Source organism: Erythrolamprus reginae, chromosome 7, assembly GCF_031021105.1.
Source record: "Erythrolamprus reginae isolate rEryReg1 chromosome 7, rEryReg1.hap1, whole genome shotgun sequence".
Lineage (NCBI taxonomy): Eukaryota > Metazoa > Chordata > Lepidosauria > Squamata > Dipsadidae > Erythrolamprus > Erythrolamprus reginae.
This window is the reverse complement of record NC_091956.1, coordinates 7,074,743-7,098,639: the sequence shown is the minus strand read 5'-3', so window position 1 is coordinate 7,098,639 and position 23,897 is coordinate 7,074,743. Positions and strand designations below refer to the sequence as shown.

At 42.6% G+C, this 23,897-nt stretch overlaps 1 protein-coding gene across 2 annotated transcripts in view; it reads left to right on the top strand.

Moving 5' to 3' along the window:
- Positions 1–23,897, top strand: part of CCDC158 (coiled-coil domain containing 158) — a 78,938-nt gene that overhangs the window by 32,852 nt on the left and 22,189 nt on the right. For both annotated transcript variants that reach the window (XM_070756911.1, XM_070756910.1), the window contains 8 exons: positions 1,471–1,953; positions 4,537–4,726; positions 8,695–8,847; positions 9,809–9,921; positions 11,788–11,946; positions 13,428–13,520; positions 15,305–15,421; positions 18,265–18,413. In XM_070756911.1, coding sequence (XP_070613012.1) covers positions 1,471–1,953; positions 4,537–4,726; positions 8,695–8,847; positions 9,809–9,921; positions 11,788–11,946; positions 13,428–13,520; positions 15,305–15,421; positions 18,265–18,413 — 1,457 coding nt within the window. The remainder of the gene's footprint in view (positions 1–1,470; positions 1,954–4,536; positions 4,727–8,694; positions 8,848–9,808; positions 9,922–11,787; positions 11,947–13,427; positions 13,521–15,304; positions 15,422–18,264; positions 18,414–23,897) is intronic.

Genomic DNA, 23,897 nt, shown 5'->3' with positions numbered 1-23,897 from the left:
TTTTAATAGAGCTAGGCTATTGCCCCCACAATCCGAGTCCTCATTTTACCCACCTTGTAAGGATGGAAGGCTGAGTCAACCTTGAGCCGGTGATGAGATTTGAACCGCTGACCTTCAGATCTACAAGTCAGCTTCAGTGGCCTGCAGTACAGCTCTCTACCTGCTGGCCACCCCGGCTCGTTATTACTGTATTTATTATTTTATTAGATTTGTATGCCGTCTCTCTCCGTAGACTCGGGGCGGTCCACAACAGCAATAGAACAATTCATAACAAATCTAATAATTTAAAAACATTTTTAAAAACCCCATTATTAATCAGACATATATACAAACATACCATACATAAATTATATAGGCCCGGGGGAGATATTTATTTATTTATTTATTTATTATTTGGATTTGTATGCCGCCCCTCTCCGAAGACTCGGGGCGGCTCACAACAAGTGGAACAAATCATAAATAATCCGACTAAATTTAAAATATTTGAAGATTTTAAAAAACCCATATACTAACAGACACGCACACAAGCATACCATGTATAAATTAAACATGCCCAGGGGGAGATGTTTCAGTTCCCCCATGCCTGACGGCAAAGGTGGGTTTTAAGGAGTTTACGGAAGGCAGGAAGAGTAGGGGCAGTTCTAATCTCCGGGGGAAGCTGGTTCCAGAGAGTCGGGGCCGCCACAGAGAAGGCTCTTCCCCTGGGACCCGCCAAACGACATTGTTTAGTCGACGGGACCCGGAGAAGGCCAACTGTGTGGGACCTAATCGGTCGCTGGGATTCGTGCGGCAGAATAGAATAGAATAGAATTCTTTACTGGCCAAGTGTTATTGGACACACAAGGAATTTGTCATTGGTGCAAATGCCCTCAGTGTACATGAAAGTAAATATAGATTTGTCAAAAACCACGAGGTAAAACACTTAACTCTTGTCAAATAAGCAATGAGGAAACAATCAACATTAATAAAAATCTTAAGCATGCAAGCAACAAGTTACAGTCATGCAGTCATAAGTGGGAAGAAATGGGTGATAGGAATGATGAGAAAAAAACTAGTAATAGTAAGTGCAGACTTAGTAAATAGTTTGATAGTGTTGAGGGAATTATTTGTTTAGCAGAGTGATGGCATTCGGGCTGCTTGTTTTTCTATTTTGGAATACAGTAATAGAAACATAGAAACATAGAAGATTGACGGCAGAAAAAGACCTCATGGTCCATCTAGTCTGCCCTTATACTATTTCCTGTATTTTATCTTACAATGGATATATGTTTATCCCAGGCATGTTTAAATTCAGTGTCTGTGGATTGACCAACCACGTCTGCTGGAAGTTTGTTCCAAGGATCTACTACTCTTTCAGTGAAATAATATTTTCTCATGTTGCTTTTGATCTTTCCCCCAACTAATTATTCCCCCAAATAATCGGTGCGGTGAGAGCATTGGGGGGAAAATGGTATGTCTTTCCTATTCCAGATGTCCGCGATTAAAGAGAGGAACGACAGCCTAGAAAGGGAATCGTCCATCATGAGTCAGCTAAATTCAACCAAAGAAAAACTCCATAAAGTCGCCCACGAACTGAGCGAAAGGAAATTAAGCCTCGACTCCGCCGAGAAGGTCATCTCCGATTTGAGAAGCTCCCACCTGGACAAGGAAAGAGTCATCGAGCGCACCAACAGCGAGATCGAGAGGCTGCGGGGACGGGTGGACAGCAAACGGCAGGAGTTCGAGCAGCTGAAAAATGAAAGCGAGCTCTTGCGGAGCATCCAGTCCGACTGTGAGTCCCTGAGGATTCAGCTGGCGGAGAAGGAGAAGGTGATCGAGATCCTCCAGAAGCAAATTGAGGCCATGACTGAGGTCGTAAGCCAACATTGCCGGACAGCTGGCGCCATGGAGACAGAGAAGTCTCAGCTCATCAAAGAAGTGAGCGAGAAGAAGTGCGAACTCCAAGAACTGAAGGTGCCTAAAACTTTTGCTGCCTGTTTGCTACTACGGCCAAGCTGCGCATGTGCTACAGGGTGCATTCCAAAAGTAATGCAGTTAGGTGTTTTTTTAAAGTAATTTATTGAGCAGATTTGCACAAACACTTAAAATTCTTCAAAGTGCTGTCCTTGGGCCTCTACACATTTTTTCCAGTGACTCTGCCATGACCGGTATGTGCCCTGGAAGGCGTCTTCGGGGACCTCTCACAAGGTCTTCGTCACAGCTGATTGGATCTCTTCTATGGACGAAAAACGCGCCTTGCCACAACACGCTACAAGTCCGCGAGTTCCTGGCCAAACACCATGTGCCAATGCTGCCCCACCCACCTCTATAGTCCTGATGTCGCTCCAGCAGACTTCTTTTTGTTCCCAGCCCTGAAAGGAACCCCTTTTTCACCCAAGAAGAGATCCAATCAGCCGTGACGAAGACCTTGCGAGAGGTCCCCGAAGACGCCTTCCAGGGCGCGTACCAGTCATAGCAGAGTCGCTTGAAAAAATGTGTAGAAGCCCAAGGACAGTACTTTGAAGAATTTTAAGTGCTTCTGCAAATCTATTCAACAAATTACTTTTAAAAAAATAATTGCTTTATGTTTGGAACGCACCCTGTATGTGCCCGTGTCCCCAGCATGTTTTTGTTTCTGCGCATGCAGAAATGAAACGAGCGATCAGCCTAGAATTCCCACATAGTCACAAACTTAAGTCCCGTCCCCCCTTGAAAACGGCTATCCTTTATGTTAGTACATGGTGCTCACCTGTTTTGGGGTTGCCATGTATGAAACTACCAATGGTAGTTTATAACTGTAAAGTTGTAATATGTCTTTAAGAGCGTTGACTGGTTTGGCCATAAGAGGGCGCCAATACCTTTCCCTAAGGGGGGAGTTTACTTTGAGATTATTATTATTATTATTATTATTATTATTATTATTATTATTATTATTATTATTATTTATTAGATTTGTATGCCGCCCCTCTCTGCAGACTCTTAGCTGAGTGTGACTGTGTGCAGTTTGTTATCTTTTGCTACTTTGTGTTGTATATATGTAAATAATACTTTGTTAAATACTAAGTCTGTGTCTTTTACTGGCTGGCTGGCTGGAATAACTTTGCTGTGTGGATGTCGACGGTTTCGGACAAGGCTGCACCGAGACATACTAACATTTTATCTAATTCTCACCAGGCACCACCGTTCCCCGTAAGCTGTGCGCATGTGTGTGCGCGCGCTCCAAAATACCCCCCCGCGCAGCCTTTTCCTCGGGCGCGCGCTCCCCATCCCCCTGCCAGCCCGCGGAGCGGGGGGCCGGCAGGGAAGCGTGGGCAGTAGAAGGGAGCTGCGGCCGTCCCTGCCTCTCCATGGTGCCTCCGCCCCCCTCGCGCTCCTGGCCTCTTGGCCCTGCCCCCCACCCGCCCAATCCGCCCCCTCTCCTCCTCCGCCGCCTCCTGCCTTGGGCGAGACTTCTCTCATGGCGGCTATGGCTGAGGCTTCGGCTTCTCGGGATGAAAGCGCTCCCAGCCAGGGGGCTGCAAGAGGGGTGGGGCGGGCTTTCCCGAAACGGACGGAGAAAGCCCTCTCTCGCAGCCCCCTGGCTGGGAGCGCTTTCGCTGCAAGAGAGGGCTTTCTCCATCCGTTTCGGGAATGCCCGCCCCTCCCCTCTCACAGCCCCTTCGCTGGGAGCACTTTTGTCCTAGACTTCCAGCAAGGGGGCTGCAGTAGAAGCAGGGCAGGCGTTCCCGAAGCGCTCGGAGAAAGCGCTCTCGCAGCCCCCTCACTGACAGAGAGAGAGGAGGAGAGAGAGAAATTAAGTGAGAAAGAGAGAGAGAGAGAGAAAGGGGGGAGAGATAGCAAGAGAGAGAAGAGAAAGAAAGAAAGAGAGATAGAAAGAAAGAGAGAGAAAGAAAGAAAGCAATAGAAAGAGAGAAAGAAAACAAGAGAGGGAGAGAGAAAGTGAGAAAAAGAGAGAGAGAGCAAGAGGGGGAGAGAGAAAGAGAGAGAAATGACTCTTGATTTAAAGCATATGGTAAAAAGCACCCAAATAATAAGAGAACCCCCCCCCAGCCGTTGTGTGTGTGTGTGTGTGTGTGAACTCTTGAACCATTTCCAATAGCTCACCTGTTATTGGAAATGGTTCAAGATGGAAAAAGAGGGATGGAAAAAGAGAAGATAGTAATAATAGTAATAGATTTTGGTTTTGTTTTATTATTAATTTCTTTTAATAAAAAAGGGATTTTTATTTATTTATTTATTTATTTATTTATTCATTCATTCATTCATTCATTCATTCATTCATTCATTCATTCATTCATTTATTTATTTATATTTCTATGCCGCCCAGTCCCAAAGGGACTGTCGCTCAGACACTATACTTTTCCGCCCATACCGGAAAAAAATTAGAGGGAACATTGCTGGTAGGTTTCATTTTTTTTTACTACCAGTTCTATGGGCGTGGTGTGGCCAGGCACTGCCCATTAACTGAGATGATTCCCACGTATAGATTTTTTGGCAATCGATCAGCTTCATAGGACCCGTTTCTTTCGTGTGTGTTTTCTTTCCCCCACAATCTAGATTTTGCAAGACAAGAAGGATGGCCGGATTCGTGAACTGGAGGCCAGCCTGAGCGACGTGGAATTAGAAAAAGTGAAACTGATGAACGTGTGCTCGGAAAGGCTGCGGGTACTGAAAGAGATGAAACTGGAGCGAGAAGAACTTGTGAACGAAATCAAAGCCAGCCGCATTGAGCTCAGTGCGCTTGCAGGTATCCGTCAGTTCTGTCTTTATGTGTCTTTGATTCTTTAATAAAGTTAATTTTTTTAAATTTTTTCTCCATCGTAAAAACATACATACATAGCAACACATATATCTTCAATGAATAATATACTTCTAAGGTCTGGTATATAAAAAATAAATTATTATTATTATTATTATTATTATTATTATTATTATTATTATTATTATTAATGAACTCAATCTGTATAGTCTGGAGGACGGAAGGAAAAGGGGGGACATGATCGAAACATTTAAATATGTCAAAGGGTTAAATAAGGTCCAGGAGGGAAGTGTTTTTAATAGGAAAGTGAACACAAGAACAAGGGGACACAATCTGAAGTTAGTTGGGGGAAAGATCAAAAGCAACATGAGAAAATATTATTTGACTGAAAGAGTAGTAGATCCTTGGAACAAACTTCCAGCAGATGTGGTTGGTAAATCCACAGTAACTGAATTTAAACATGCCTGGGATAAACATAGATCCATCCTAAGATAAAATACAGAAAATAGTATAAGGGCAGACTAGATGGACCATGAGGTCTTTTTCTGCCGTCAGACTTCTATGTTTCTATGTTTCAATAATAATAATAATAATAATTATTATTATTATTATTATTATTATTGTTGTTGTTGTTGTTGTTATTTATTTATTTATTAGAGGACTCGTGATCCTGTTGTGAGCGCTCCTCGTCCAACTCGGGTAATGATAGATTCTGAAGAGGATGAAGCAGGCCCATCTTGGTACCCTGGGCCAGTGGTGTTGCCAACTGAGGCAGAGAATGAGAGTGAGGGAGAGATAGACCTGGAGGAACTTGAAAGACCACCAGGGGTGGTCATGAGGCATGCATGTGGGCATGCCAGAGACCCAAAGCTGTGGACACAGGTCCAGTGTTTACCATGCTATGCCGTTCCCTACCATTCCAGTAGGGACCCAATACTGTGTGAAATTCCAATTTTAACAACCATCAAATTATTGTTATGAGATATCTCTCTCTCTCTTTCGCTCTCTCTATCATCCATCCATCTATCTCTCTATCTATTCTCTCTCTCTCTCTCTATCTATCTATTATCTCTCTCTCTCTCTCTCTCTCTCTCTCTATCTATCTATTATCTATCTATCTATCTATCTATCTATCTATCTATCTATCTATCTATCTATCTATCTATCTATCTGATCTATCTGACCTGCCTGCCCTTTCTCAGTTCAAGTTCCCTTCTCCTGTCCATTCTTTCCTTGCTTTGATTGACATCTTCTAAATAATTGAGTTGGGATTTCTACCTGCAAATCCTTCTTTGTACCTTCCCTGCACTTCCCGGAGATCACCAGTGAGGGAGGGGCCAACCATCGGTTCACTTAAGGGGTGAACCATCCCCCTTCAGCCGTCTGACCTGTGCCAAAGGCTTTCCTTTTCCAGAATAAGCCCCGTGAACTCCATTAAGAAGTTAAACCCTTATTATATGTAGCAAGGACAGAGATGAAGAAGAGAGTTGAAAAGGTAAAAAAGTAAAAGCAAATTCACGGTGAAGCCAGGGACTTGCCAGGATCTCTCAAATACTCAAGCATCACACCCATTGAAGGCCTCTGCATTGCCAGCGCTCCCAATGCGCTCCCAGCATGGGCTCCAATGTGACACTTGACTTCTGCGCATGCGCAAGAAGTGGAAATCTCACGCGAGGACGCTGGCGCCCACGGAATTTCGCCGATTTTCGCCAATTTCTTTGCTTCCACAAAGAAGTGGAAGTGGGTCTTACCTCCCAAGGACAATTCCATCTGTTCTTCCATTACCCTAGGGGGAGAATCACTGGCCCCCTCAGAGAAGGTTCGCAACTTGGGTGTCCTCCTCGACACACAGCTCACATTAGAGAAACATCTTTCAGCTGTGGCGAGGGGGGCGTTTGCGCAGGTTCGCCTTGTGCACCAGTTGCGACCCTACTTGGACTGGGAGTCACTGCTCACAGTCACTCATGCCCTCATCACCTCGAAACTCGACTACTGTAACGCTCTCTACATGGGGCGACCTTTGAAAAATGTTCGGAAACTTCAGATCGTGCAGAATGCAGCTGCGAGAGCATTCATGGGCTTTCCCAAATATGCCCATGTTACACCAACACTCCGCAGTCTGCATTGGTTGCCGATCAGTTTCCGATCACAATTCAAAGTGTTGGTTATGACCTATAAAGCCCTTCATGGCACCGGACCAGATTATCTCAGGGACCGCCTTCTGCTGCACGAATCCCAGCGACCAGTTAAGTCCCTCAGAGTAGATCTTCTCCGGGTCCCGTCAACTAAAGAATGTCGCTTGGTGGCACCCAGGGGAAGAGCCTTCTCAGTGGCGGCCCCATCCCTCTGGAACCAACTCCCCCCAAAGATTAGAATTGCCCCCACCCTCCTTGCCTTTCGTAAGCTGCTTAAAACCCACCTCTGCCGTCAGGCATGGGGGAATTGAGACCCTCTTCCCCCTAGACCTTTACAATTCTATGCATGGTATGTATGTATGTATGTTTGGTTTTTTATATTAATGGGTTTTTAATTGTTTCTAACATCAGACTACTATTTTACACTGCTTTATTGTTGCTGTTAGCCGCCCCAAGTGTCCGGAGAGGGGCGGCATACAAATCCAATAAATGAATGAATGAATGAATGAATGAATGAATGAATGAATGAATGAATGAATGAATGAATGAATGATTAAATAAATAAATAAATAAATAGCCAAAAATTGGCAAAATCGCATGCGCGAGAGCGTCCTCATATGATATTTCGCTTCCTGCGCATGTGCAGAAGCTGAATCTTGCACAGGCACATGTGTGTATGCGTCAGGGATGTGACTTTTGGGCTTGCACACATTATTCGCTTTTCCATTGATTCCTATGGGAAACATTGTTTCATCTTACGAACTTTTCACCTTACGGACCTCGTCCCGGAACCAATTAAGTTCGTAAGACAAGGTATCACTGTATTATAACAACAACAAAAAACTAACTAATTTTTTAATATAATTTGGATATGTTTAAGCTAGTTTATTCCAATAATATTGTTAATGTGTTATATCAATACATAGTGCTACCACCATAACTCGTCTTCTCCACCTGGGTTATAATATTTAAAACTCAATCTTTTTATTTAGATTTTACCTGTTCTATACTATTCCATTCCATTCTATCTAATTGTCTCTAAACCTTCATCTTTTTTAAAAAAATAGAATTTATTAATTTCCAGTCTCTTTTGCAAAAACAATAATACAATAAGTAATTCCGCATTGTTACATCATCATCTTCTTCTCTTTTTTTTTTAGTTACTCACATTTTATATATTTGGGCATATTGTACTGATATTACATTATTGCAATAGATAAAATAGTTTTCTATATACATGTTTACATGTTATGCTTCTATTTTAACTCTTTATTTTTACTTTTGTTTTTCTATGCTCAATCCAATGGTACCAACTATTCCATATTTCAAAATACTCTGAGTCTTTCTGGCCTCGCAAGTCAATTGTTAGCCTATCCATCTCAGCGCATTCATAAATTTTGCTAATTACTGTGCCTTCCTCTAACTACTGAATTCCCAGCGAGTCTCTCTATTCCTGAACTGAATTTGTGTTGGGTTTTATTTACCACGGATGTAGCATTTTATTTATTTATTTATTTATTTTGCCAATACACAATGAGGTTTTTAGTGGGTATATATCTACATACACATAGTAAAATACATGATGAAGGTTATAGAGGAGATACTCAGAGTAAAATATATCTAAGAAAGAATAGAAAAGAAGGTATAGTAATAGAACATATCAATGAAAGAATAGAAGAAGAGATATAGGAATAGAAGAAAGGTATAGGAGATATAGGAGAGCAATAGGACAGGGGATGGAAGGCACTCTAGTGCACTTGTACTCGCCCCTTAACACAAGCCCAGCGTGATTTGATTGGGTTCGTTTCTCTTTCTCTGCAGAGGAAGCAGAAATCATCAGGAATGACTACCGAGAGAAGAATGAAGACATGGAAACCATTGTGAGCAAGCTGAAAATGCAGCTGAAATCTGCTCAGATTGAACTGGAGCAAACCAGGGCTACTTTGAAGACCATGGAAGGTTCGGATGGCCATGGTAACAGTACTACTTTCCTTGTATAGAATTATTTTCCATTGTTTGTGGAGGAGATGCTCAAGTGTTTTTTCAAGAGACAACTGGACTTTATTTGGTTTTTTTAAATAATAGATAGATAGATAGATAGATAGATAGATAGATAGATAGATAGATAGATAGAAAGAAAGAAAGAAAGAAAGAAGATGGTAGATATAGAGAGATAGAGAGAGAGATAGAGAGAGAGAAGATAATAGATAGATAGATAGATAGATAGATAGATAGATAGATAGATAGAAGATGGTAGATATATAGAGATAGAGAGAGAGAGAGAGAAGATAATAGATAGATAGATAGATAGATAGATAGATAGATAGATAGATGATAGATAGATAGAAGATGGTAGATATATATATATATATAGAGAGAGAGAAGATAATAGATAGATCGAGAGAGAGAGATACAGAGAGAGAGATAGACAGATAGAGAGATAGATAGATAGATAGATAGATAGATAGATAGATAGATAGATAGGTAGATAGATAGATGATAGATAGATAGAAGATGGTAGAGAGAGAGAGAGAGACAGATAGAGAGAGAGATAGACAGATAGACAGATAGAGAGAGAGAAAGATAGATAGATATAGATAGACAGACAGACAGACCCCATGCTTAGGCCTACCCTCCTCTTTGTGTCAACCCCTGAGATATTGGAACACAACTATCCTATCTCCCCTGTGTCAGGATTACTACTGTCCTGAGATAATATTCCATTTACAGTTGAAAGGCTGTAATTATGCAAAGTGGAAAGACTGCTAAGTCACCATGATTAAGCTACAACCTGATTGGTTTAGAATTGTATAAACAGTAATGCACCTTCGCATAGGTGTGGTTAGTAGTGGTCTGTAGTTAGTGGTGGTGTTGTATAGTAAGATAGTATTGTGTTTTGGTCCACTAAATGCCTTGATCATCTTCTCTTCGACAGCCATGAAAGTCGCGATGGGGATGCAGAAGCAAATCACAGCCAAACGAGGGCAGATCGACGCGTTGCAGAGCAAGATCAAGTTCTTGGAGGAAGCGATGACGAATGCAACAAAGGTCCACATCGCTGAATTATTGAACTGCGATAAACGTAGCTCAGTACAATCCTCAGGCCAAACACTGAAAGATTATTATGCGTGCAAATCTGTCTACAATATGATTGAAAGAATGAAATGCAGTGGTGCCTCTACTTAAGAACACCACTAAAGAACTTTTCTAGATAAGAACCGGGTGGCATTCTTTACCGTATCAGTAGGAATCCATTACTGGCTGCCTTGAGTTATTTATACGAGAGCCGCCCAGAAAGTAATGCACCACATTGTTTTCCTTCAACAATTATTTATTGAACACAATGAAACTTACACATAAGAAAGAGTGATGTTTCTTCTACACTCCCTATTTTTCTACTTAATCTCCGTCCCGTTCTATGGCCTTCCTCCAGCTAGAGACAAGGATGTGTATGCCCTGTCGGTACCACTCCTTGTTCTGGTCACTAAGCCATTTCTGCACTGTGCAAATCAGCTCTAACGGCCTCTGTTTTGACCCTCTGTGCCCAGCGACTAACCACACAACTGCAAACTCCATAAACTGTACACAAACATTTGTGAATGTTCCCAACATTTTATTTCTCCGCAGTGAGAAATTCAACGATGACGCACTGCTTATAACGTACAGTGGTACCTCCACTTACGAACTTAATTTGTTTCCGTGACCAGGCTCTTAAGTACAAAAGTTTGTAAGAAGGAGCAGTTTTTCCCATAGGAATCAATGTAAAAGCAAATAATGTGTGCGATTGGGGAAACCACAGGGAGGGTGGAGGCCCCGTTTCCTCCCAGGAGATTCCTAGAGAGGCCCCACAGAGGCTTCTCTCTGCCTTTTCCAGCCCTGTTTCCTCCCAGGAGATTCCTAGAGAGACCCCACGGAGGCTTCTCCCCACCTTTTCCAGCCCTGTTTCCTCCCAGGAGATGCCTAGAGAGGCCCCACGGAGGCTTCTACCCGCCTTTTCCAGCCCTGTTTCTTCCCAGGTGATTCCTAGAGAGGCCCCACGGAGGCTTCTCCCTGCCTTTTCCAGCCCTGTTTCTTCCCAGGTGATTCCTAGAGAGGCCCCACGGAGGCTTCTCCCTGCCTTTTCCAGCCCTGTTTCCTCCCAGGAGATTCCTAGAGAGGCCCCACGGAGGCTTCTCCCTGCCTTTTCCAGCCCTGTTTCCTCCCAGGAGATTCCTAGAGAGGCCCCACGGAGGCTTCTCCCCGCCTTTTCCGGCCCTGTTTCCTCCCAGGAGATTCCTAAAGAGGCCCCACGGAGACTTCTCCCCGCCTTTTCCAGCCCTGTTTCCTCCCAGGAGATGCCTAGAGAGGCCCCACGGAGGCTTCTCCCCGCCTTTTCCGGCCCTGTTTCCTCCCAGGAGATTCCTAGAGAGGCCCCACGGAGGCTTCTCCCCACCTTTTCCGGCCCTGTTTCCTCCCAGGAGATTCCTAAAGAGGCCCCACGGAGGCTTCTCCCTGCCTTTTCCGGCCCTGTTTCCTCCCAGGAGATTCCTAGAGAGACCCCACGGAGGCTTCTCCCCACCTTTTCCGGCCCTGTTTCCTCCCAGGAGATTCCTAGAGAGGCCCCACGGAGGCTTCTCCCTGCCTTTTCCCGTACCACTCCTTGTTCTGGTCACAAAGCCATTTCTGCACTGTGCAAATCACCTCTTCGTCATCCTCAAAATATCTTCTGCGAATGGCATCCTGTAATGGCCCAAACATGTGGTGCATTGCTTTCTGGGTGATCCTTGTTTGTAGACTAAGAGCCTATGCACCAAGACAAATTCTTTATGCATCCAATCACACTTAGCCAATAAAGAATTCTATTCTATTCTATTCTATTCAAGATTTTGCAACCTGATTTTTTTGGTGTGTGTTTTTTCCCCCTTGTCTATGCAGGAAAAACATTACTTGAAAGAAGAGAGGAACCGGTTAACTCAAGAGCTGAGCTGCATGGCTTCTTTGAACAACAGGTTGTCTGGAGAATTGCAAATCCTGAAGTCCCAGGATAAGCGTTTGAAAGACAAACTGGTGACGATGGAAGCGGCTCTAGATAAAGTAAGTTTCCTTAAACCCAACTGCTCATCGCCTTTGATATACCACTATTCGCTTAGTGACTGTTTAAAATGGCAACGGACCTGAAAAATAGGGACCCAGATTGTTGTTGTTGTTGTTGTTGTTGTTGTTGTTGTTATTATTATTATTATTATTATTATTATTTATTAGATTTGTATGCCGCCCCTCTCTGTAGACTTGTTGGGGGCAATATGCTGATTCTGTAAATTTTATTTTATTTTTATTTATTTGTCATACAAATATAGCCTTGTATTGCAGTATGTTTAACATAATATAAGTATAAAGTAGAGATAGAAAAGATAAAAAGACATTAGGAGAGGAATGGTGTTGTGGTTAGCTCTGGCCCAGCTCCTGCCCCAAGGACTGTGGATGTGGGGGAGACATCCACATGCTGCAGGCCTGTTTTGCTCCCGGTGGAATCTGATGATGAAGGCTCCTCTGACCAAGAAGACATGAGTGACAGGGAGGAGGAGAGTGTGGCAGACAGCTCAGAAGGAGATCAATTATCTCTCTCCTCCTTGGATTCAGAACAAGAGTTAATGATACAGCCACGCATGCGGAGAGCAATGCATAGGCAGCAACAACTGAGAGATTATTATCAAAGAAAATGAGGCCACCTGTGGTTGGGTGGGGCTGTGGTCATTAGTGAGGCTGCTATAAAGAGCAGCCTGTGGGTTTGGCCATTGTGGAGGATTATCTGATCGTTGTGTTTCGTGCCTGCCTTGCTGACTTCGACCTTGGTGTGTTGCTTTTCCCCTGCTTTGAAACTAAAGCAGAGCAAAGGGTGTTTCACTTTGTGAAAGAAGAAGGACTGTGAATTGCCTCACAGCTGCAAGCTAAGTATCACAGAACTGATAAGGGACTTGTACCAATTACCAGTTTGTTTGGAGACGAGTGCTCTTTGCTATACAAAAAGAGGGCTTAGTTTAAGTGAATTTTCATTATAAAAAACATTGTTTTGAATTTTCAAACGTGTGTGTGTCTGAAATTTGTATCTGACTTTTCGGGAGGATTCGACAGAACAAATGGTAGGCACAAAGGTGCACTTATGCACGCCCCTTACAGACCTCTTAGAAAAGGGGAGAGGTCTATTGTAGATAATGTAAGGTTGAAGGTTTTGGAATTGGGGGAAGAATCGTTTAGAGAGGGCTGTAAAAGCACTATGAAGCAGTATATAAGTCTAAGTCTCCGAGTCTTCGGAGAGGGGTGGCATACAAATCTAATAAATAAATAAAATAAATAAATAAGTGCTATTATTATTATTATTAATTAGATTTGTATCCCACCCCTCTCCGTAGACTATTGCTAAATGATATAATACTTAATCCTATTCTACTGTTTTCTCAAAAACTGTTCTAGATTACGGGAAACCGCTTACACAGTATATGTCTTATATGTGACTAATAATACTGGATGTAAATCATGTCCCAAATAGTAAATAACTCCCTCCTGATTTTACCCAGGCGTCTCTCCAGTTTGCAGAGTGTCAATGCATCATTCAACGGCAAGAACAAGAAGTGATGCGCTACAAACTCCAGCACACTTTAGACACGAAAGTAAGTCTTCAAAATACAGTGTTCCCTTGATTTTCCCTGGTCCGAACTTCGCGAATAGCCTATACCACGTTTTTTAAAAAAAATATTAATTAAAAAATACTTTGCGGGGTTTTTTTCTATAACACAGTTTTTCCCGCCTGATGACGTCATACGTCATCAACAAACTAATAATTTTTGCAAATAAATAACAAAAAAAAATGTTAATAAATAATTTCAGTATGTTTATATTTGTTTGTTTGTTTGTTTGTTTTTTGTTTGTTTGTTTAATTATTTATTTATTTATTTATTCATTCGTTTGTTTGTTTGTTTGCTTATTTATTTATTTATTAGATTTGTATGCCGCCCCTCTCCGTAGACTCGGGGCGGTTCACAATACAATAAAACAGTTCATGACAAAACTAATAATTTACAATTTAAAATATTTAAAAACCCCATTATTAAAAAGACATACATACAAACATACCATACATAAATTATATAGGCCCGGGGGAAATATCTCAGTCCCCCCATGCCTGAGGACAAAGGTGGGTTTTGAGAAGTTTACGAAAGGCAAGGAGGGTAGGGGCAGTTCTAATCTCTGGGGGGAGCTGGTTCCAGAGAGTCGGGGCCTCCACAGAGAAGGCTCTTCCCCTGGGGCCCGCCAACCGACATTGTTTAGTTGACAGGACCCGGAGAAGGCCCACTCTGTGGGACCTAATCGGTTGCTGGGATTCGTGCAGCAGAATTTTATAATTTTATAATTTTTCCAAGATTATAAGATTATAAATATCAGGATCACTAAGTGTCTTATTCAATGGGGAGTACCAGCAATAATGGTGAGTAAATGATTGTTAAGGGAATGGGAAATGGTAATTTAGGGGTTTAAAGTGTTAAGGGATGGCTTGTGATACTGTTCATAGCCAAAAATTTTGTATTTACTTCCACATCTCTACTTCACGGAAATTGACAAAATCACGATCTGTCAGTTGCAAAAGGCCACTGTCCTTGGATCTGCGCGCATCATACAAAAATACACCACATAGTCCTAGACGCTTGAGAAGTGTTCGACTTGTGATATTGTGATACAAAATCCAGCACATAAATCTGGTTTGCTGTGTATTACTGTTTTATGTGATGATGATGATGTCTAAGTGTTACTTGGTTAATACCTAGGATCCTGGAAGCAACCTGTATCAACCCTTAGCACCAGTCAATAGTATTTGTGACACTTTTTAAAATGTTCAGTTGACTGAGTTTCATGTTTAATGAATAAAACCTATATGACCTATAAAGCCCTTCATGGCACTGGACCAGAATATCTCCGGGACCGCCTTCTGCCGCACGAATCCCAGCGACCAGTTGGTCTTCTCCGGGTCCTGTCGACTAAACAATGTCGTTTGGCAGGACCCAGGGGAAGAGCCTTCTCTGTGGCGGCCCCGACCCTCTGGAACCAACTCCCCCCAGAGATCAGAATTGCCCCCACCCTCCTCGCCTTTCGTAAGCTCCTTAAAACCCACCTCTGTCGTCAGGCATGGGGGAATTGAGATATTCCCTTCCCCCTAGGCCTATACAATTTATGCATGGTATGTTTGTGTGTATGTTTGGTTTTTTTAAATAAGGGTTTTAAAATTATTTTAAATATTAGATTCATTACATGTTGTTTCATTATTGTTCTTAGCCGCCCCGAGTCTACGGAGAGGGGCGGCATACAAATCTAATGAATAAATGAATAAAATAAATAAATAAATAAAAGAGATAATGACGTCTAAGTGCTATTGCTATTCATTAAATACCTCCTTCTCCAGGAGCTGCAAGGACCAGGCTACACTCTGGGATCCTCCTCATCAAAGCAGCGCTATTCAACCTTGCCTCACTCATCCAGCGCACCATCATGTCAAACGTTTGCAGGTCACATCTCTCATGTAAGTACTGTGTCTGCTCCGGATCATGAAACATTACGGCGGCCATTTTAACTCTATTCCTCCCTCTCCTATCCAGCTCTGCTCTGGGCTGCCTCTTGTCTCTCCTCATAGAAACATAGAAGACTGACGGCAGAAAAAGACCTCGTGGTCCATCGTGTCTGCCCTTATACTATTTCCTGTATTTTATCTTAGGATGGATCTATGTTTATCCCAGGCATGTTTAAATTCAGTCACTGTGGATTTACCAACCACGTCTGCTGGAAGTTTGTTCCAAGGATCTACTACTCTTTCAGTAAAATAATATTTTCTCATGTTGCTTTTGATCTTTCCCCCAACTAACTTCAGATTGTGTCCCCTTGTTCTTGTGTTCACTTTCCTATTAAAAACACTTTTTGTAGGTGAGGTCTCCAGAACTGAACACAGTATTCCAAATGGGGTCTCACCAGCGCTCTATATAAGGGGATCACAATCTCCCTCTTCCTGCTTGTTATACCTCTAGCTATGCAGCCAAGCATCCTACTTGCTTTTCCTACCTCCTGACCACACTGCTCACCCATTTTGAGACTGTCAGAAATCACTACCCCTAAATCCTTCTCTTCTGAAGTTTTTGCTAACACAGAACTGCCAATGCAATACTCAGATTGAGGATTCCTTTTCCCCAAGTGCATTATTTTACATTTGGAAACATTAAACGGCAGTTTCCATTGCTTTGACCATTTATCTAGTAAAGCTAAATCATTTACCATATTACAGACCCCTCCAGGAATATCAACCCTATTGCACACTTTAGAGTCATCGGCAAATAGGCAAACCTTCCCTACCAAACCTTCCCCTACTCTCCTCCCCCATTTCCTCTTTCTGGAATGTGCGCCCAAAGCACTCATGCGCCCACCAGGTGTGACGCATGGACACATCTCATGGACGCTCGAGTGCTTTGGGCGCATGTGCGTATGCAGTGCTGAAAAATTTGAAAAAAAAGGGGGGGAAGTGAAAATAAGATGGCGACCACATGCACAGTACCAGAAACTCAGTTTCTGTGCATGCTCAGAATAAAAAGGAAAAAATAAAAAAATAAAAATCATGTCAGCATACATGGACTGGCACTGACCAAACCAGTTCTGTGACATCATCGTGAACTGGCCCAAACTGGGAGGAATCCACCCCTGGTATGCAACTACAAAGTAATATTTGGTCATTGGTCAGAGTTCCAGATTCTTTTACAAAATATATGATGAAACACTAAACCAGAGGTATCAAACTCATAGAAACTCTAGTCCATCTAGTCTGCCCTTATACTATTTTCTGTATTTTATCTTAGGATGGATCTATGTTTATCCCAGGCATGTTTAAATTCAGTGGCTGTGGATTTAGCAACCATGTCTGCTGGAAGTTTGTTCCAAGCATCTACTACTCTTTCAGTAAAATAATATTTTCTCATGTTGCTTTTGATCTTTCCCCCAACTAACTTCAGATTGTGTCCCCTTGTTCTTGTGTTCACTTTCCTATTAAAAACACTTCCCTCCTGGACCTTATTTAACCCTTTCACATATCTAAATGTTTCGATCATGTCCCCCCTTTCCCTTCTGTCCTCCAGACTATACAGATTGAGTTCATGAAGTCTTTCCTGATACGTTTTATGCTTAAGACCTTCCACCATTCTTGTAGCCCGTCTTTGGACCTATTCAATTTTGTCAATATCTTTTTGTAGGTGAGGTCTCCAGAACTGAACGCAGTACTGTATTCCAAATGTGGTCTCACCAGCACTCTATATAGCGGGATCAACTCAATTTCATTGAGGGCAACATGAGGGTTGTGTTTGACCTTGGGGAGCCAGGGGTGGGTGTGGCCAGCTCGATGTCACTCATATCGGGGCGGCTGTGATGGCCCGAGTGCTTTGCCAGCAAATACGAGATTGTGAACTCTGTATTCGGCTGCGATGGCCTCCTTCAACCATCCATCACCGAAAACGGATCTCGGGAGGGGCAAAACACATCACTCTTGAGCTCCGTTTTTGCTTGCAGAGGCACTGTGGGTCAGGCCTTCTGTCAACGCCCCAAATAGCATCTGAGAATTAAATCAGATTCCAGTCCAATTCTTTCACATGTTTGATTTATTATCAGAGCCATGTTGGTTACGCTATTGCGATTCCAATACTAACTCCGAGTCTTCTAGAGGTATAACAAGCAGGAAGGGGGAGATTGTGATCCCGCTGTATAGAGCGCTGGTGAGACCACATTTGGAGTACTGTGTTCAGTTCTGGAGACCTCACCTACCAAAAGATATTGACAAAATTGAACGGGTCCAAAGACGGGCTACAAGAATGGTGGAAGGTCTTAAGCATAAAACGTATCAGGAAAGACTTCATGAACTCAATCTGTAGAGTCTGGAGGACAGAAGGAAAAGGGGGGACATGATCGAAACATTTAAATATGTTAAAGGGTTAAATAAGGTCCAGGAGGGAAGTGTTTTTAATAGGAAAGCGAACACAAGAACAAGGGGACACAATCTGAAGTTAGTTGGGGGAAAGATCAAAAGCAACGTGAGAAAATATGATTTCACTGAAAGAGTAGTAGATCCTTGGAACAAACTTCCAGCAGACGTGGTTGGTAAATCCACAGTAACTGAATTTAAACGTGCCTGGGATAAGATAAAATACAGGAAATAGTACAAGGGCAGACTAGATGGACCATGAGGTCTTTTTCTGCCCTCAGTCTTCTATGTTTCTATGTTTCTTAAAATAAAACTTAAACTATTTTATACACAATGTATTTTTCCTTCACGTGTGTGTTTCACTAATCAAATCCTCACGAGCCTTTTTAAAAAAAATCCCTCTTTCCATTCAGATGCCATCCAAGCTTAATTACACCAAGGAGGATCCGTTGCGAGACTTAAAACAACTCCTTCAAGACTTACGGTGTACGATCGACGAAATCCCTTCGGCGATTCTCCCGAAATCGGAAAGCGACAGCGACCCTGACTTGAGCAGTACGCTGTAAGGATATGCAAAATATTGGTAACTTCTGTGTTTAGGATTCTCATGTTGGAAATGAATGATCTATGGGCAAAGGGGACTTTGCCAAGGATAATCACAGACTTCAATGGACGCCTCACCTACGCTGAGCTTGTGTTAATCCATTGAGATTAAATTTTCCAAACTGAGCTCAGTCTGTCTTTACTTCCTGGACAAACTCATGTTGTTCTTTTTAGCAATAGTTGAAAAATTGCCATTGTTTTCTCCTGGGATGTTTTTGGTATTTTTCGTGGGTCTTTCAGCCAAGTACAGGTGGTCCTCGAATTACAGCAGTTCATATTATTATTATTATTATTATTATTATTACTATTATTATTATTATTATTATTATTATTACAGTGTTCCCTCGATTTCCGTGGGGGATGCGTTCCAAGACCTCCCGCGAAAGTCGAATTTCCGCGAAGTAGAGATGCAGAAGTAAATTTGGAATTTGGAATTTTGGAATTTTGGAACACATTTGGAATACTGTGTTCAGTTCTGGAGACCTCACCTACAAAAAGATATTGACAAAATTGAACGGGTCCAAAGACGGGCTACAAGAAGGGTGGAAGGTCTTAAGCATAAAACATATCAGGAAAGACTTCATGAACTCAATCTGTATAGTCTGGAGGACAGAAGGAAAAGGGGGGACACGATCAAAACATTTAAATATATTAAAGGGTTAAATAAGGTCCAGGAGGGAAGTGTTTTTAATAGGAAAGTGAACACAAGAACAAGGGGACACAATCTGAAGGTAGTTGGGGGAAAGATCAGAAGCAACATGAAAAAATATTATTTTACTGAAAGAGTAGTAGATCCTTGGAACAAACTTCCAGCAGACGTGGTAGATAAATCCACAGTAACTGAATTTAAACATGCCTGGGATAAACATATATCCATCCTAAGATAAAATACAGAAAATAGTATAAGGGCAGATTAGATGGACCATGAGGTCTTTTTCTGCCGTCAGACTTCTATGTTTCTATGTTTCTAAATACACCATTTTTGGCTATGGACAGTATCACAAGCCATCCCTTAACACTTTAAACCCCTAAATTACCATTTCCCATTCCCTTAACAAGCATTTACTCACCATTATTACTGGTACTCACCATTGAATAAGACACTTAGTGATCCTGATATTTATAAGCATAATTATTTATTAACAATAATTATTTTTTTTGTTATTTATTTGCAAAAATTATTAGTTTGGCGATGACATATGATGTCATTGGGTGGGAAAAACCGTATAGGAAATAGGAAAAAACCGCAAAGTATTTTTTAATTAATATTTTTTGAAAAACCGTGGTATAGGCTATTCGCGAAGTTCAAACCCGTGAAAATCAAGGGAATACTGTATTATTATTATTTATTGGATTTGTATGCTGCCCCTCTCCGTAGACTCGGGGCGGCTAACAACAGTGATAAAAAACAGCATGTAACAATCCAATATTAAAACAACTAAAAAAAACCCTTATTATAAAACCAAACATACACAAAAACATACCATGCATAAATTGTAAAGGCCTAGGGGGCAAAGAGTATCTCAGTTCTCCCATGCCTGATGGCAAAGGTGGGGTTTAAGAAGCTTACAAAAGGCGAGGAGGGTGGGGGCAATTCTAATCTCTGGGGGGAGCTGGTTCCAGAGGGCAGGGGCCGCCACAGAGAAGGCTCTCCCCCTGGGTCCCGCCAAATGACATTGTTTAGTCAACGGGACCCGGAGAAGGCCGACTCTGTGGGACCTAACTGGTCGCTGGGATTCGTGCGGCAGAAGGCGGTCCCGGAGATAATCTAGTCCGGTGCCATGAAGGGCTTTATAGGTCATAACCAACACTTTGAATTGTGACCGGAAACTGATCGGCAACCAATGCAGACTGCGGAGTGATGGTGTAACATGCGTACATTTGGGGAAGCCCTACACCACACAGAAGGTCAAGCTAAACCGAGAAACGAGCCCAGTTCTGCTACCTGCGCATATATCACAGGTATTCTACACCGGTTGAGAAGGAGTTTTGTGTTTCTATTTTTATAGCTGTGGGAGGTCATTTCACCTATTACTTGCCTTTTGTTTAGTCTGTGGCCTCCTTCCAGATGCTACTGGCCCTTGCTATTCGCTTTTCCCCCTCTCTTGCAGTAATAATTGAGGAAGGATCTTTTTGTGAATTTGTAATGTAAAATACAAGATTCCAAAAGAAAATACAGTGGTACCTCGACATACGAGTTTAATTTGTGCCAGAGCCGACCTCATATGTCGATCAATTCGTATCTCGAACCAATGCATTTAGATTTGGCTTTTCACCCGGAGATAACTGGAAAAAATGCAATTCTTGCGCCACCTAGTGGACGCTCGGCTCGTATCCCAAATTTAAGCTCGTATGTAGAACAGAAATTTTGCTTGCCTCTCTGCTCGTAACTTGGAATACTCACATGTGGAGCAGCTCGTATCTAGAGGTACTACTGTAATAGGAAAAATAAGGGAGGGAAAAAGGGAGAGAGAAGTGTAGAAAAGAAGGGGGAAACAAACAAAAAATGCATTGATTTCCAACTCTCTTTTTACTTTTACATAATAATACAAACTAGTAATTTCTATAAAGACGAAGCTATCTAATTGGTAAAACCCAAAATCAAAATTTCATTTCCAACCACCCACCTACCTCGAGCACAAGGTCTAGAAGCGGCTTCCAAGTGGAAACCAAAGTGATTGTCTTTTGTTCTTGGATCAAAGCAGTCAATTTAGTCATCCCTGGTAACTCCAACAACTTTTGCAAACATTGGTCTATTGTGGCAATCAAAGTGTCCTTCCATTTTTTTGTGCATAAAGCAGTCTTACTGTTGACACAGATGTAACAACATCAAAGTTTCACCCCCCCTCCAAGTATTTAATAATATAATAGAATAGAATAGAAAATAGAAAATATACAAATAATAGAAAATAGGAAATAGGAAAAAGGAAAAAGGAAATAGGAAAAAGAAAATAGAAAATAGAAAATAGAAAATAGAAAATAGAAAATAGAAAATAGAAAATAGAAAATAGAAAATAGAAAATAGAAAATAGAAAATAGAAAATAGAAAATAGAAAATATAGAAAATAGAAAATAGAAAATAGAAAATAGAAAGGAATGGAATGGAATGGGAATGGAGTGGAGTGGAGTAGAATGGAATGGAATGGAATAGAAAATAGGATATAGATAGAATAGAAAATAGAAAGGAATGGAATGGAATAGGAATATAATAGGAATAGAGTAGAGTGGAGTGGAGTGGAGTGGAATGGAATAGAAAATAGGATATACCGGTAGATAGAATAGAGAATGGAATGGAATGGAATGGAATGGAATAGAAAATACAAAGGAATGGAATGGATGGAATAGGAATAGAGTACAGTGATCTCTCGATTAGCGCGGGGGTTACGTTCCAAGACCTCCCGCGCTAATCGATTTCCGCGTTATAGTGGTGCGGAAGTAAAAAACACCATCTGCACATGCGCACCATTTTTTTCATGGCCGCACATGCGCAGATGGTGGAGTTTGCGTGTGGGCAGTGGGGAAGACCAAGGGAAGGTTCCTTCAGCCGCCCAACAGCTGATCTGCTCCGCAGCGCGGAAGCAGCGAGGAGCCGAAGATGGGGTTTCCCCGTTGCCCAGGCAAAGGGGAAACCCCATCTTCGGCTCCTCGCTGCTGCCGCGCTGCGGAGCGGATCAGGTGTTGGGCGGCTGAAGGAACCTTCCCTTGGTCTTCCCGCCGCCCAGGCAAAGGGGAAACCCCAAGATCGCTTGCCGCTTGCCGCTTGCCGTATTGCAGCTTGGAGCCTTGCTTCGCCTCCTTCGCTGCAATACGGCAAGCGGCAAGCGATCTTGGGGTTTCCCCTTTGCCTGGGCGGCGCTGGGGCCATGCGGAGCCGCTCATCTAGGGGGGCGTGGACCGGCAAGGTGCCCTCCGCTCTCTCTCTTTCTCTCCCTGTTACCGGTGTGGTATAAGAGAGAGAAAGAAAGAGAAAGGAGGGCGACTTGCCAGTCCACGCCCCCCTGGATGAGCGGCCCCGCATGGCCCCAGCGCCGGACTCCGCCGTTGCCTCCGCCCTTGTTCGGCTCTGCAGCTGAGAGGCCACGTCCACCCCCTCCTCGGTGTCCCCGGCACCCAGCGTCCCCACGCCGCCTCCACCTTCCGGTAATGCGCCCGACCTCTGCCTCTCTCTTTCTCTCTCATATACCACGCCGGCAACAGGGAGAGAAAGAGAGAGAGAACTAGCGCGGACTTATTTTTTAATTAATATTTTTTGAAAAACCGCGTTGCAGCGTTTCGCGCTAATCGAGACCGTGCTAATCGAGGGATCACTGTAGAGTGGAGTGGAGAGGAATGGAGTGGAATGGAATACAAAAGTAGGATATAGATAGAATAGAGAATAGAGAATAGAATGGAATGGAATGGAATAGAAAATAGAAAGGAATGTAATGTAATAGAATAAATAGAATAGGAATGGGAATGGGAATAGAGTAGAGTGGAATGTAATGTAATAGAATAGAATAGGAATGAGAATAGAGTGGAATAGAATAGAATAGAATAGAATCTGGAAGGGACCTTGGAGGTTTTCTAGTCCAATTCAAGCAAGAGAACCTGTAGCATTTCAAACAAGTGTCTGTCCTGTCTCCTCTTAAAACCTCCCCAGTGACCATGATGACTGAAGGCAAGCTGTTCCACTAGTTAATAACTTTAGAAATAGAAGAACGCTATCACTTGATGGGCATTGATCGCCTCCCCATCTACCAGCAACTCGCTGGGCAATTGGAGACGCGGCTAAGCCTGAAAGATACAGTAATTGGCTGGCGGGTTTCGTTGGTCCCACTATTGCAGTGGTTCTCAACCTTTCTAATGCCACGACCCCTTAATACAGTTCCTCATGCTGTGGTGACCCCCAACCATAAGTCTAGCCCCAATTCTCCCAACAGAGCTTTAAGTTGATTGGCAGGAAGGTCAGAGGGACACGCCCACTTTAAACTCCTGATTGGTTGGATGGTAAAAAGGCGCCAGAATAGAAGCTTTAGTTCTTAACACCATGGGAAATTTGTCTTTTCCCATGGTTTTAGCTTAGGCGACCCCTGTGGAACGGTCATCTGACCCCCAAAGGGTTCAAACCATTGAACTATTGGATGATTTATTTATTTATTTATTTAATTTATCAGATTTGTATGCCACCCCTCTCCGTAGACTCGGGGCGGCTAACAACAATAATAAGACAATATAAACAAATCTAATATTTAAGTTTAAGTTAAATTAAAAGACCCTAATTTGAGAAACCAATCCTACATACAGACATACCAAGCATAAATTTTATAAGCCTAGAGGGAAGGGAATATCTCAATTCCCCCATGCCTGACGACAGAAGTGGGTTTTAAGGAGCTTATGAAAGGAAAGGAGGGTGTGGGCAACTCTGATCTCTGGGGGGAGTTGGTTCCAGAGGTTCGGGGCCGCC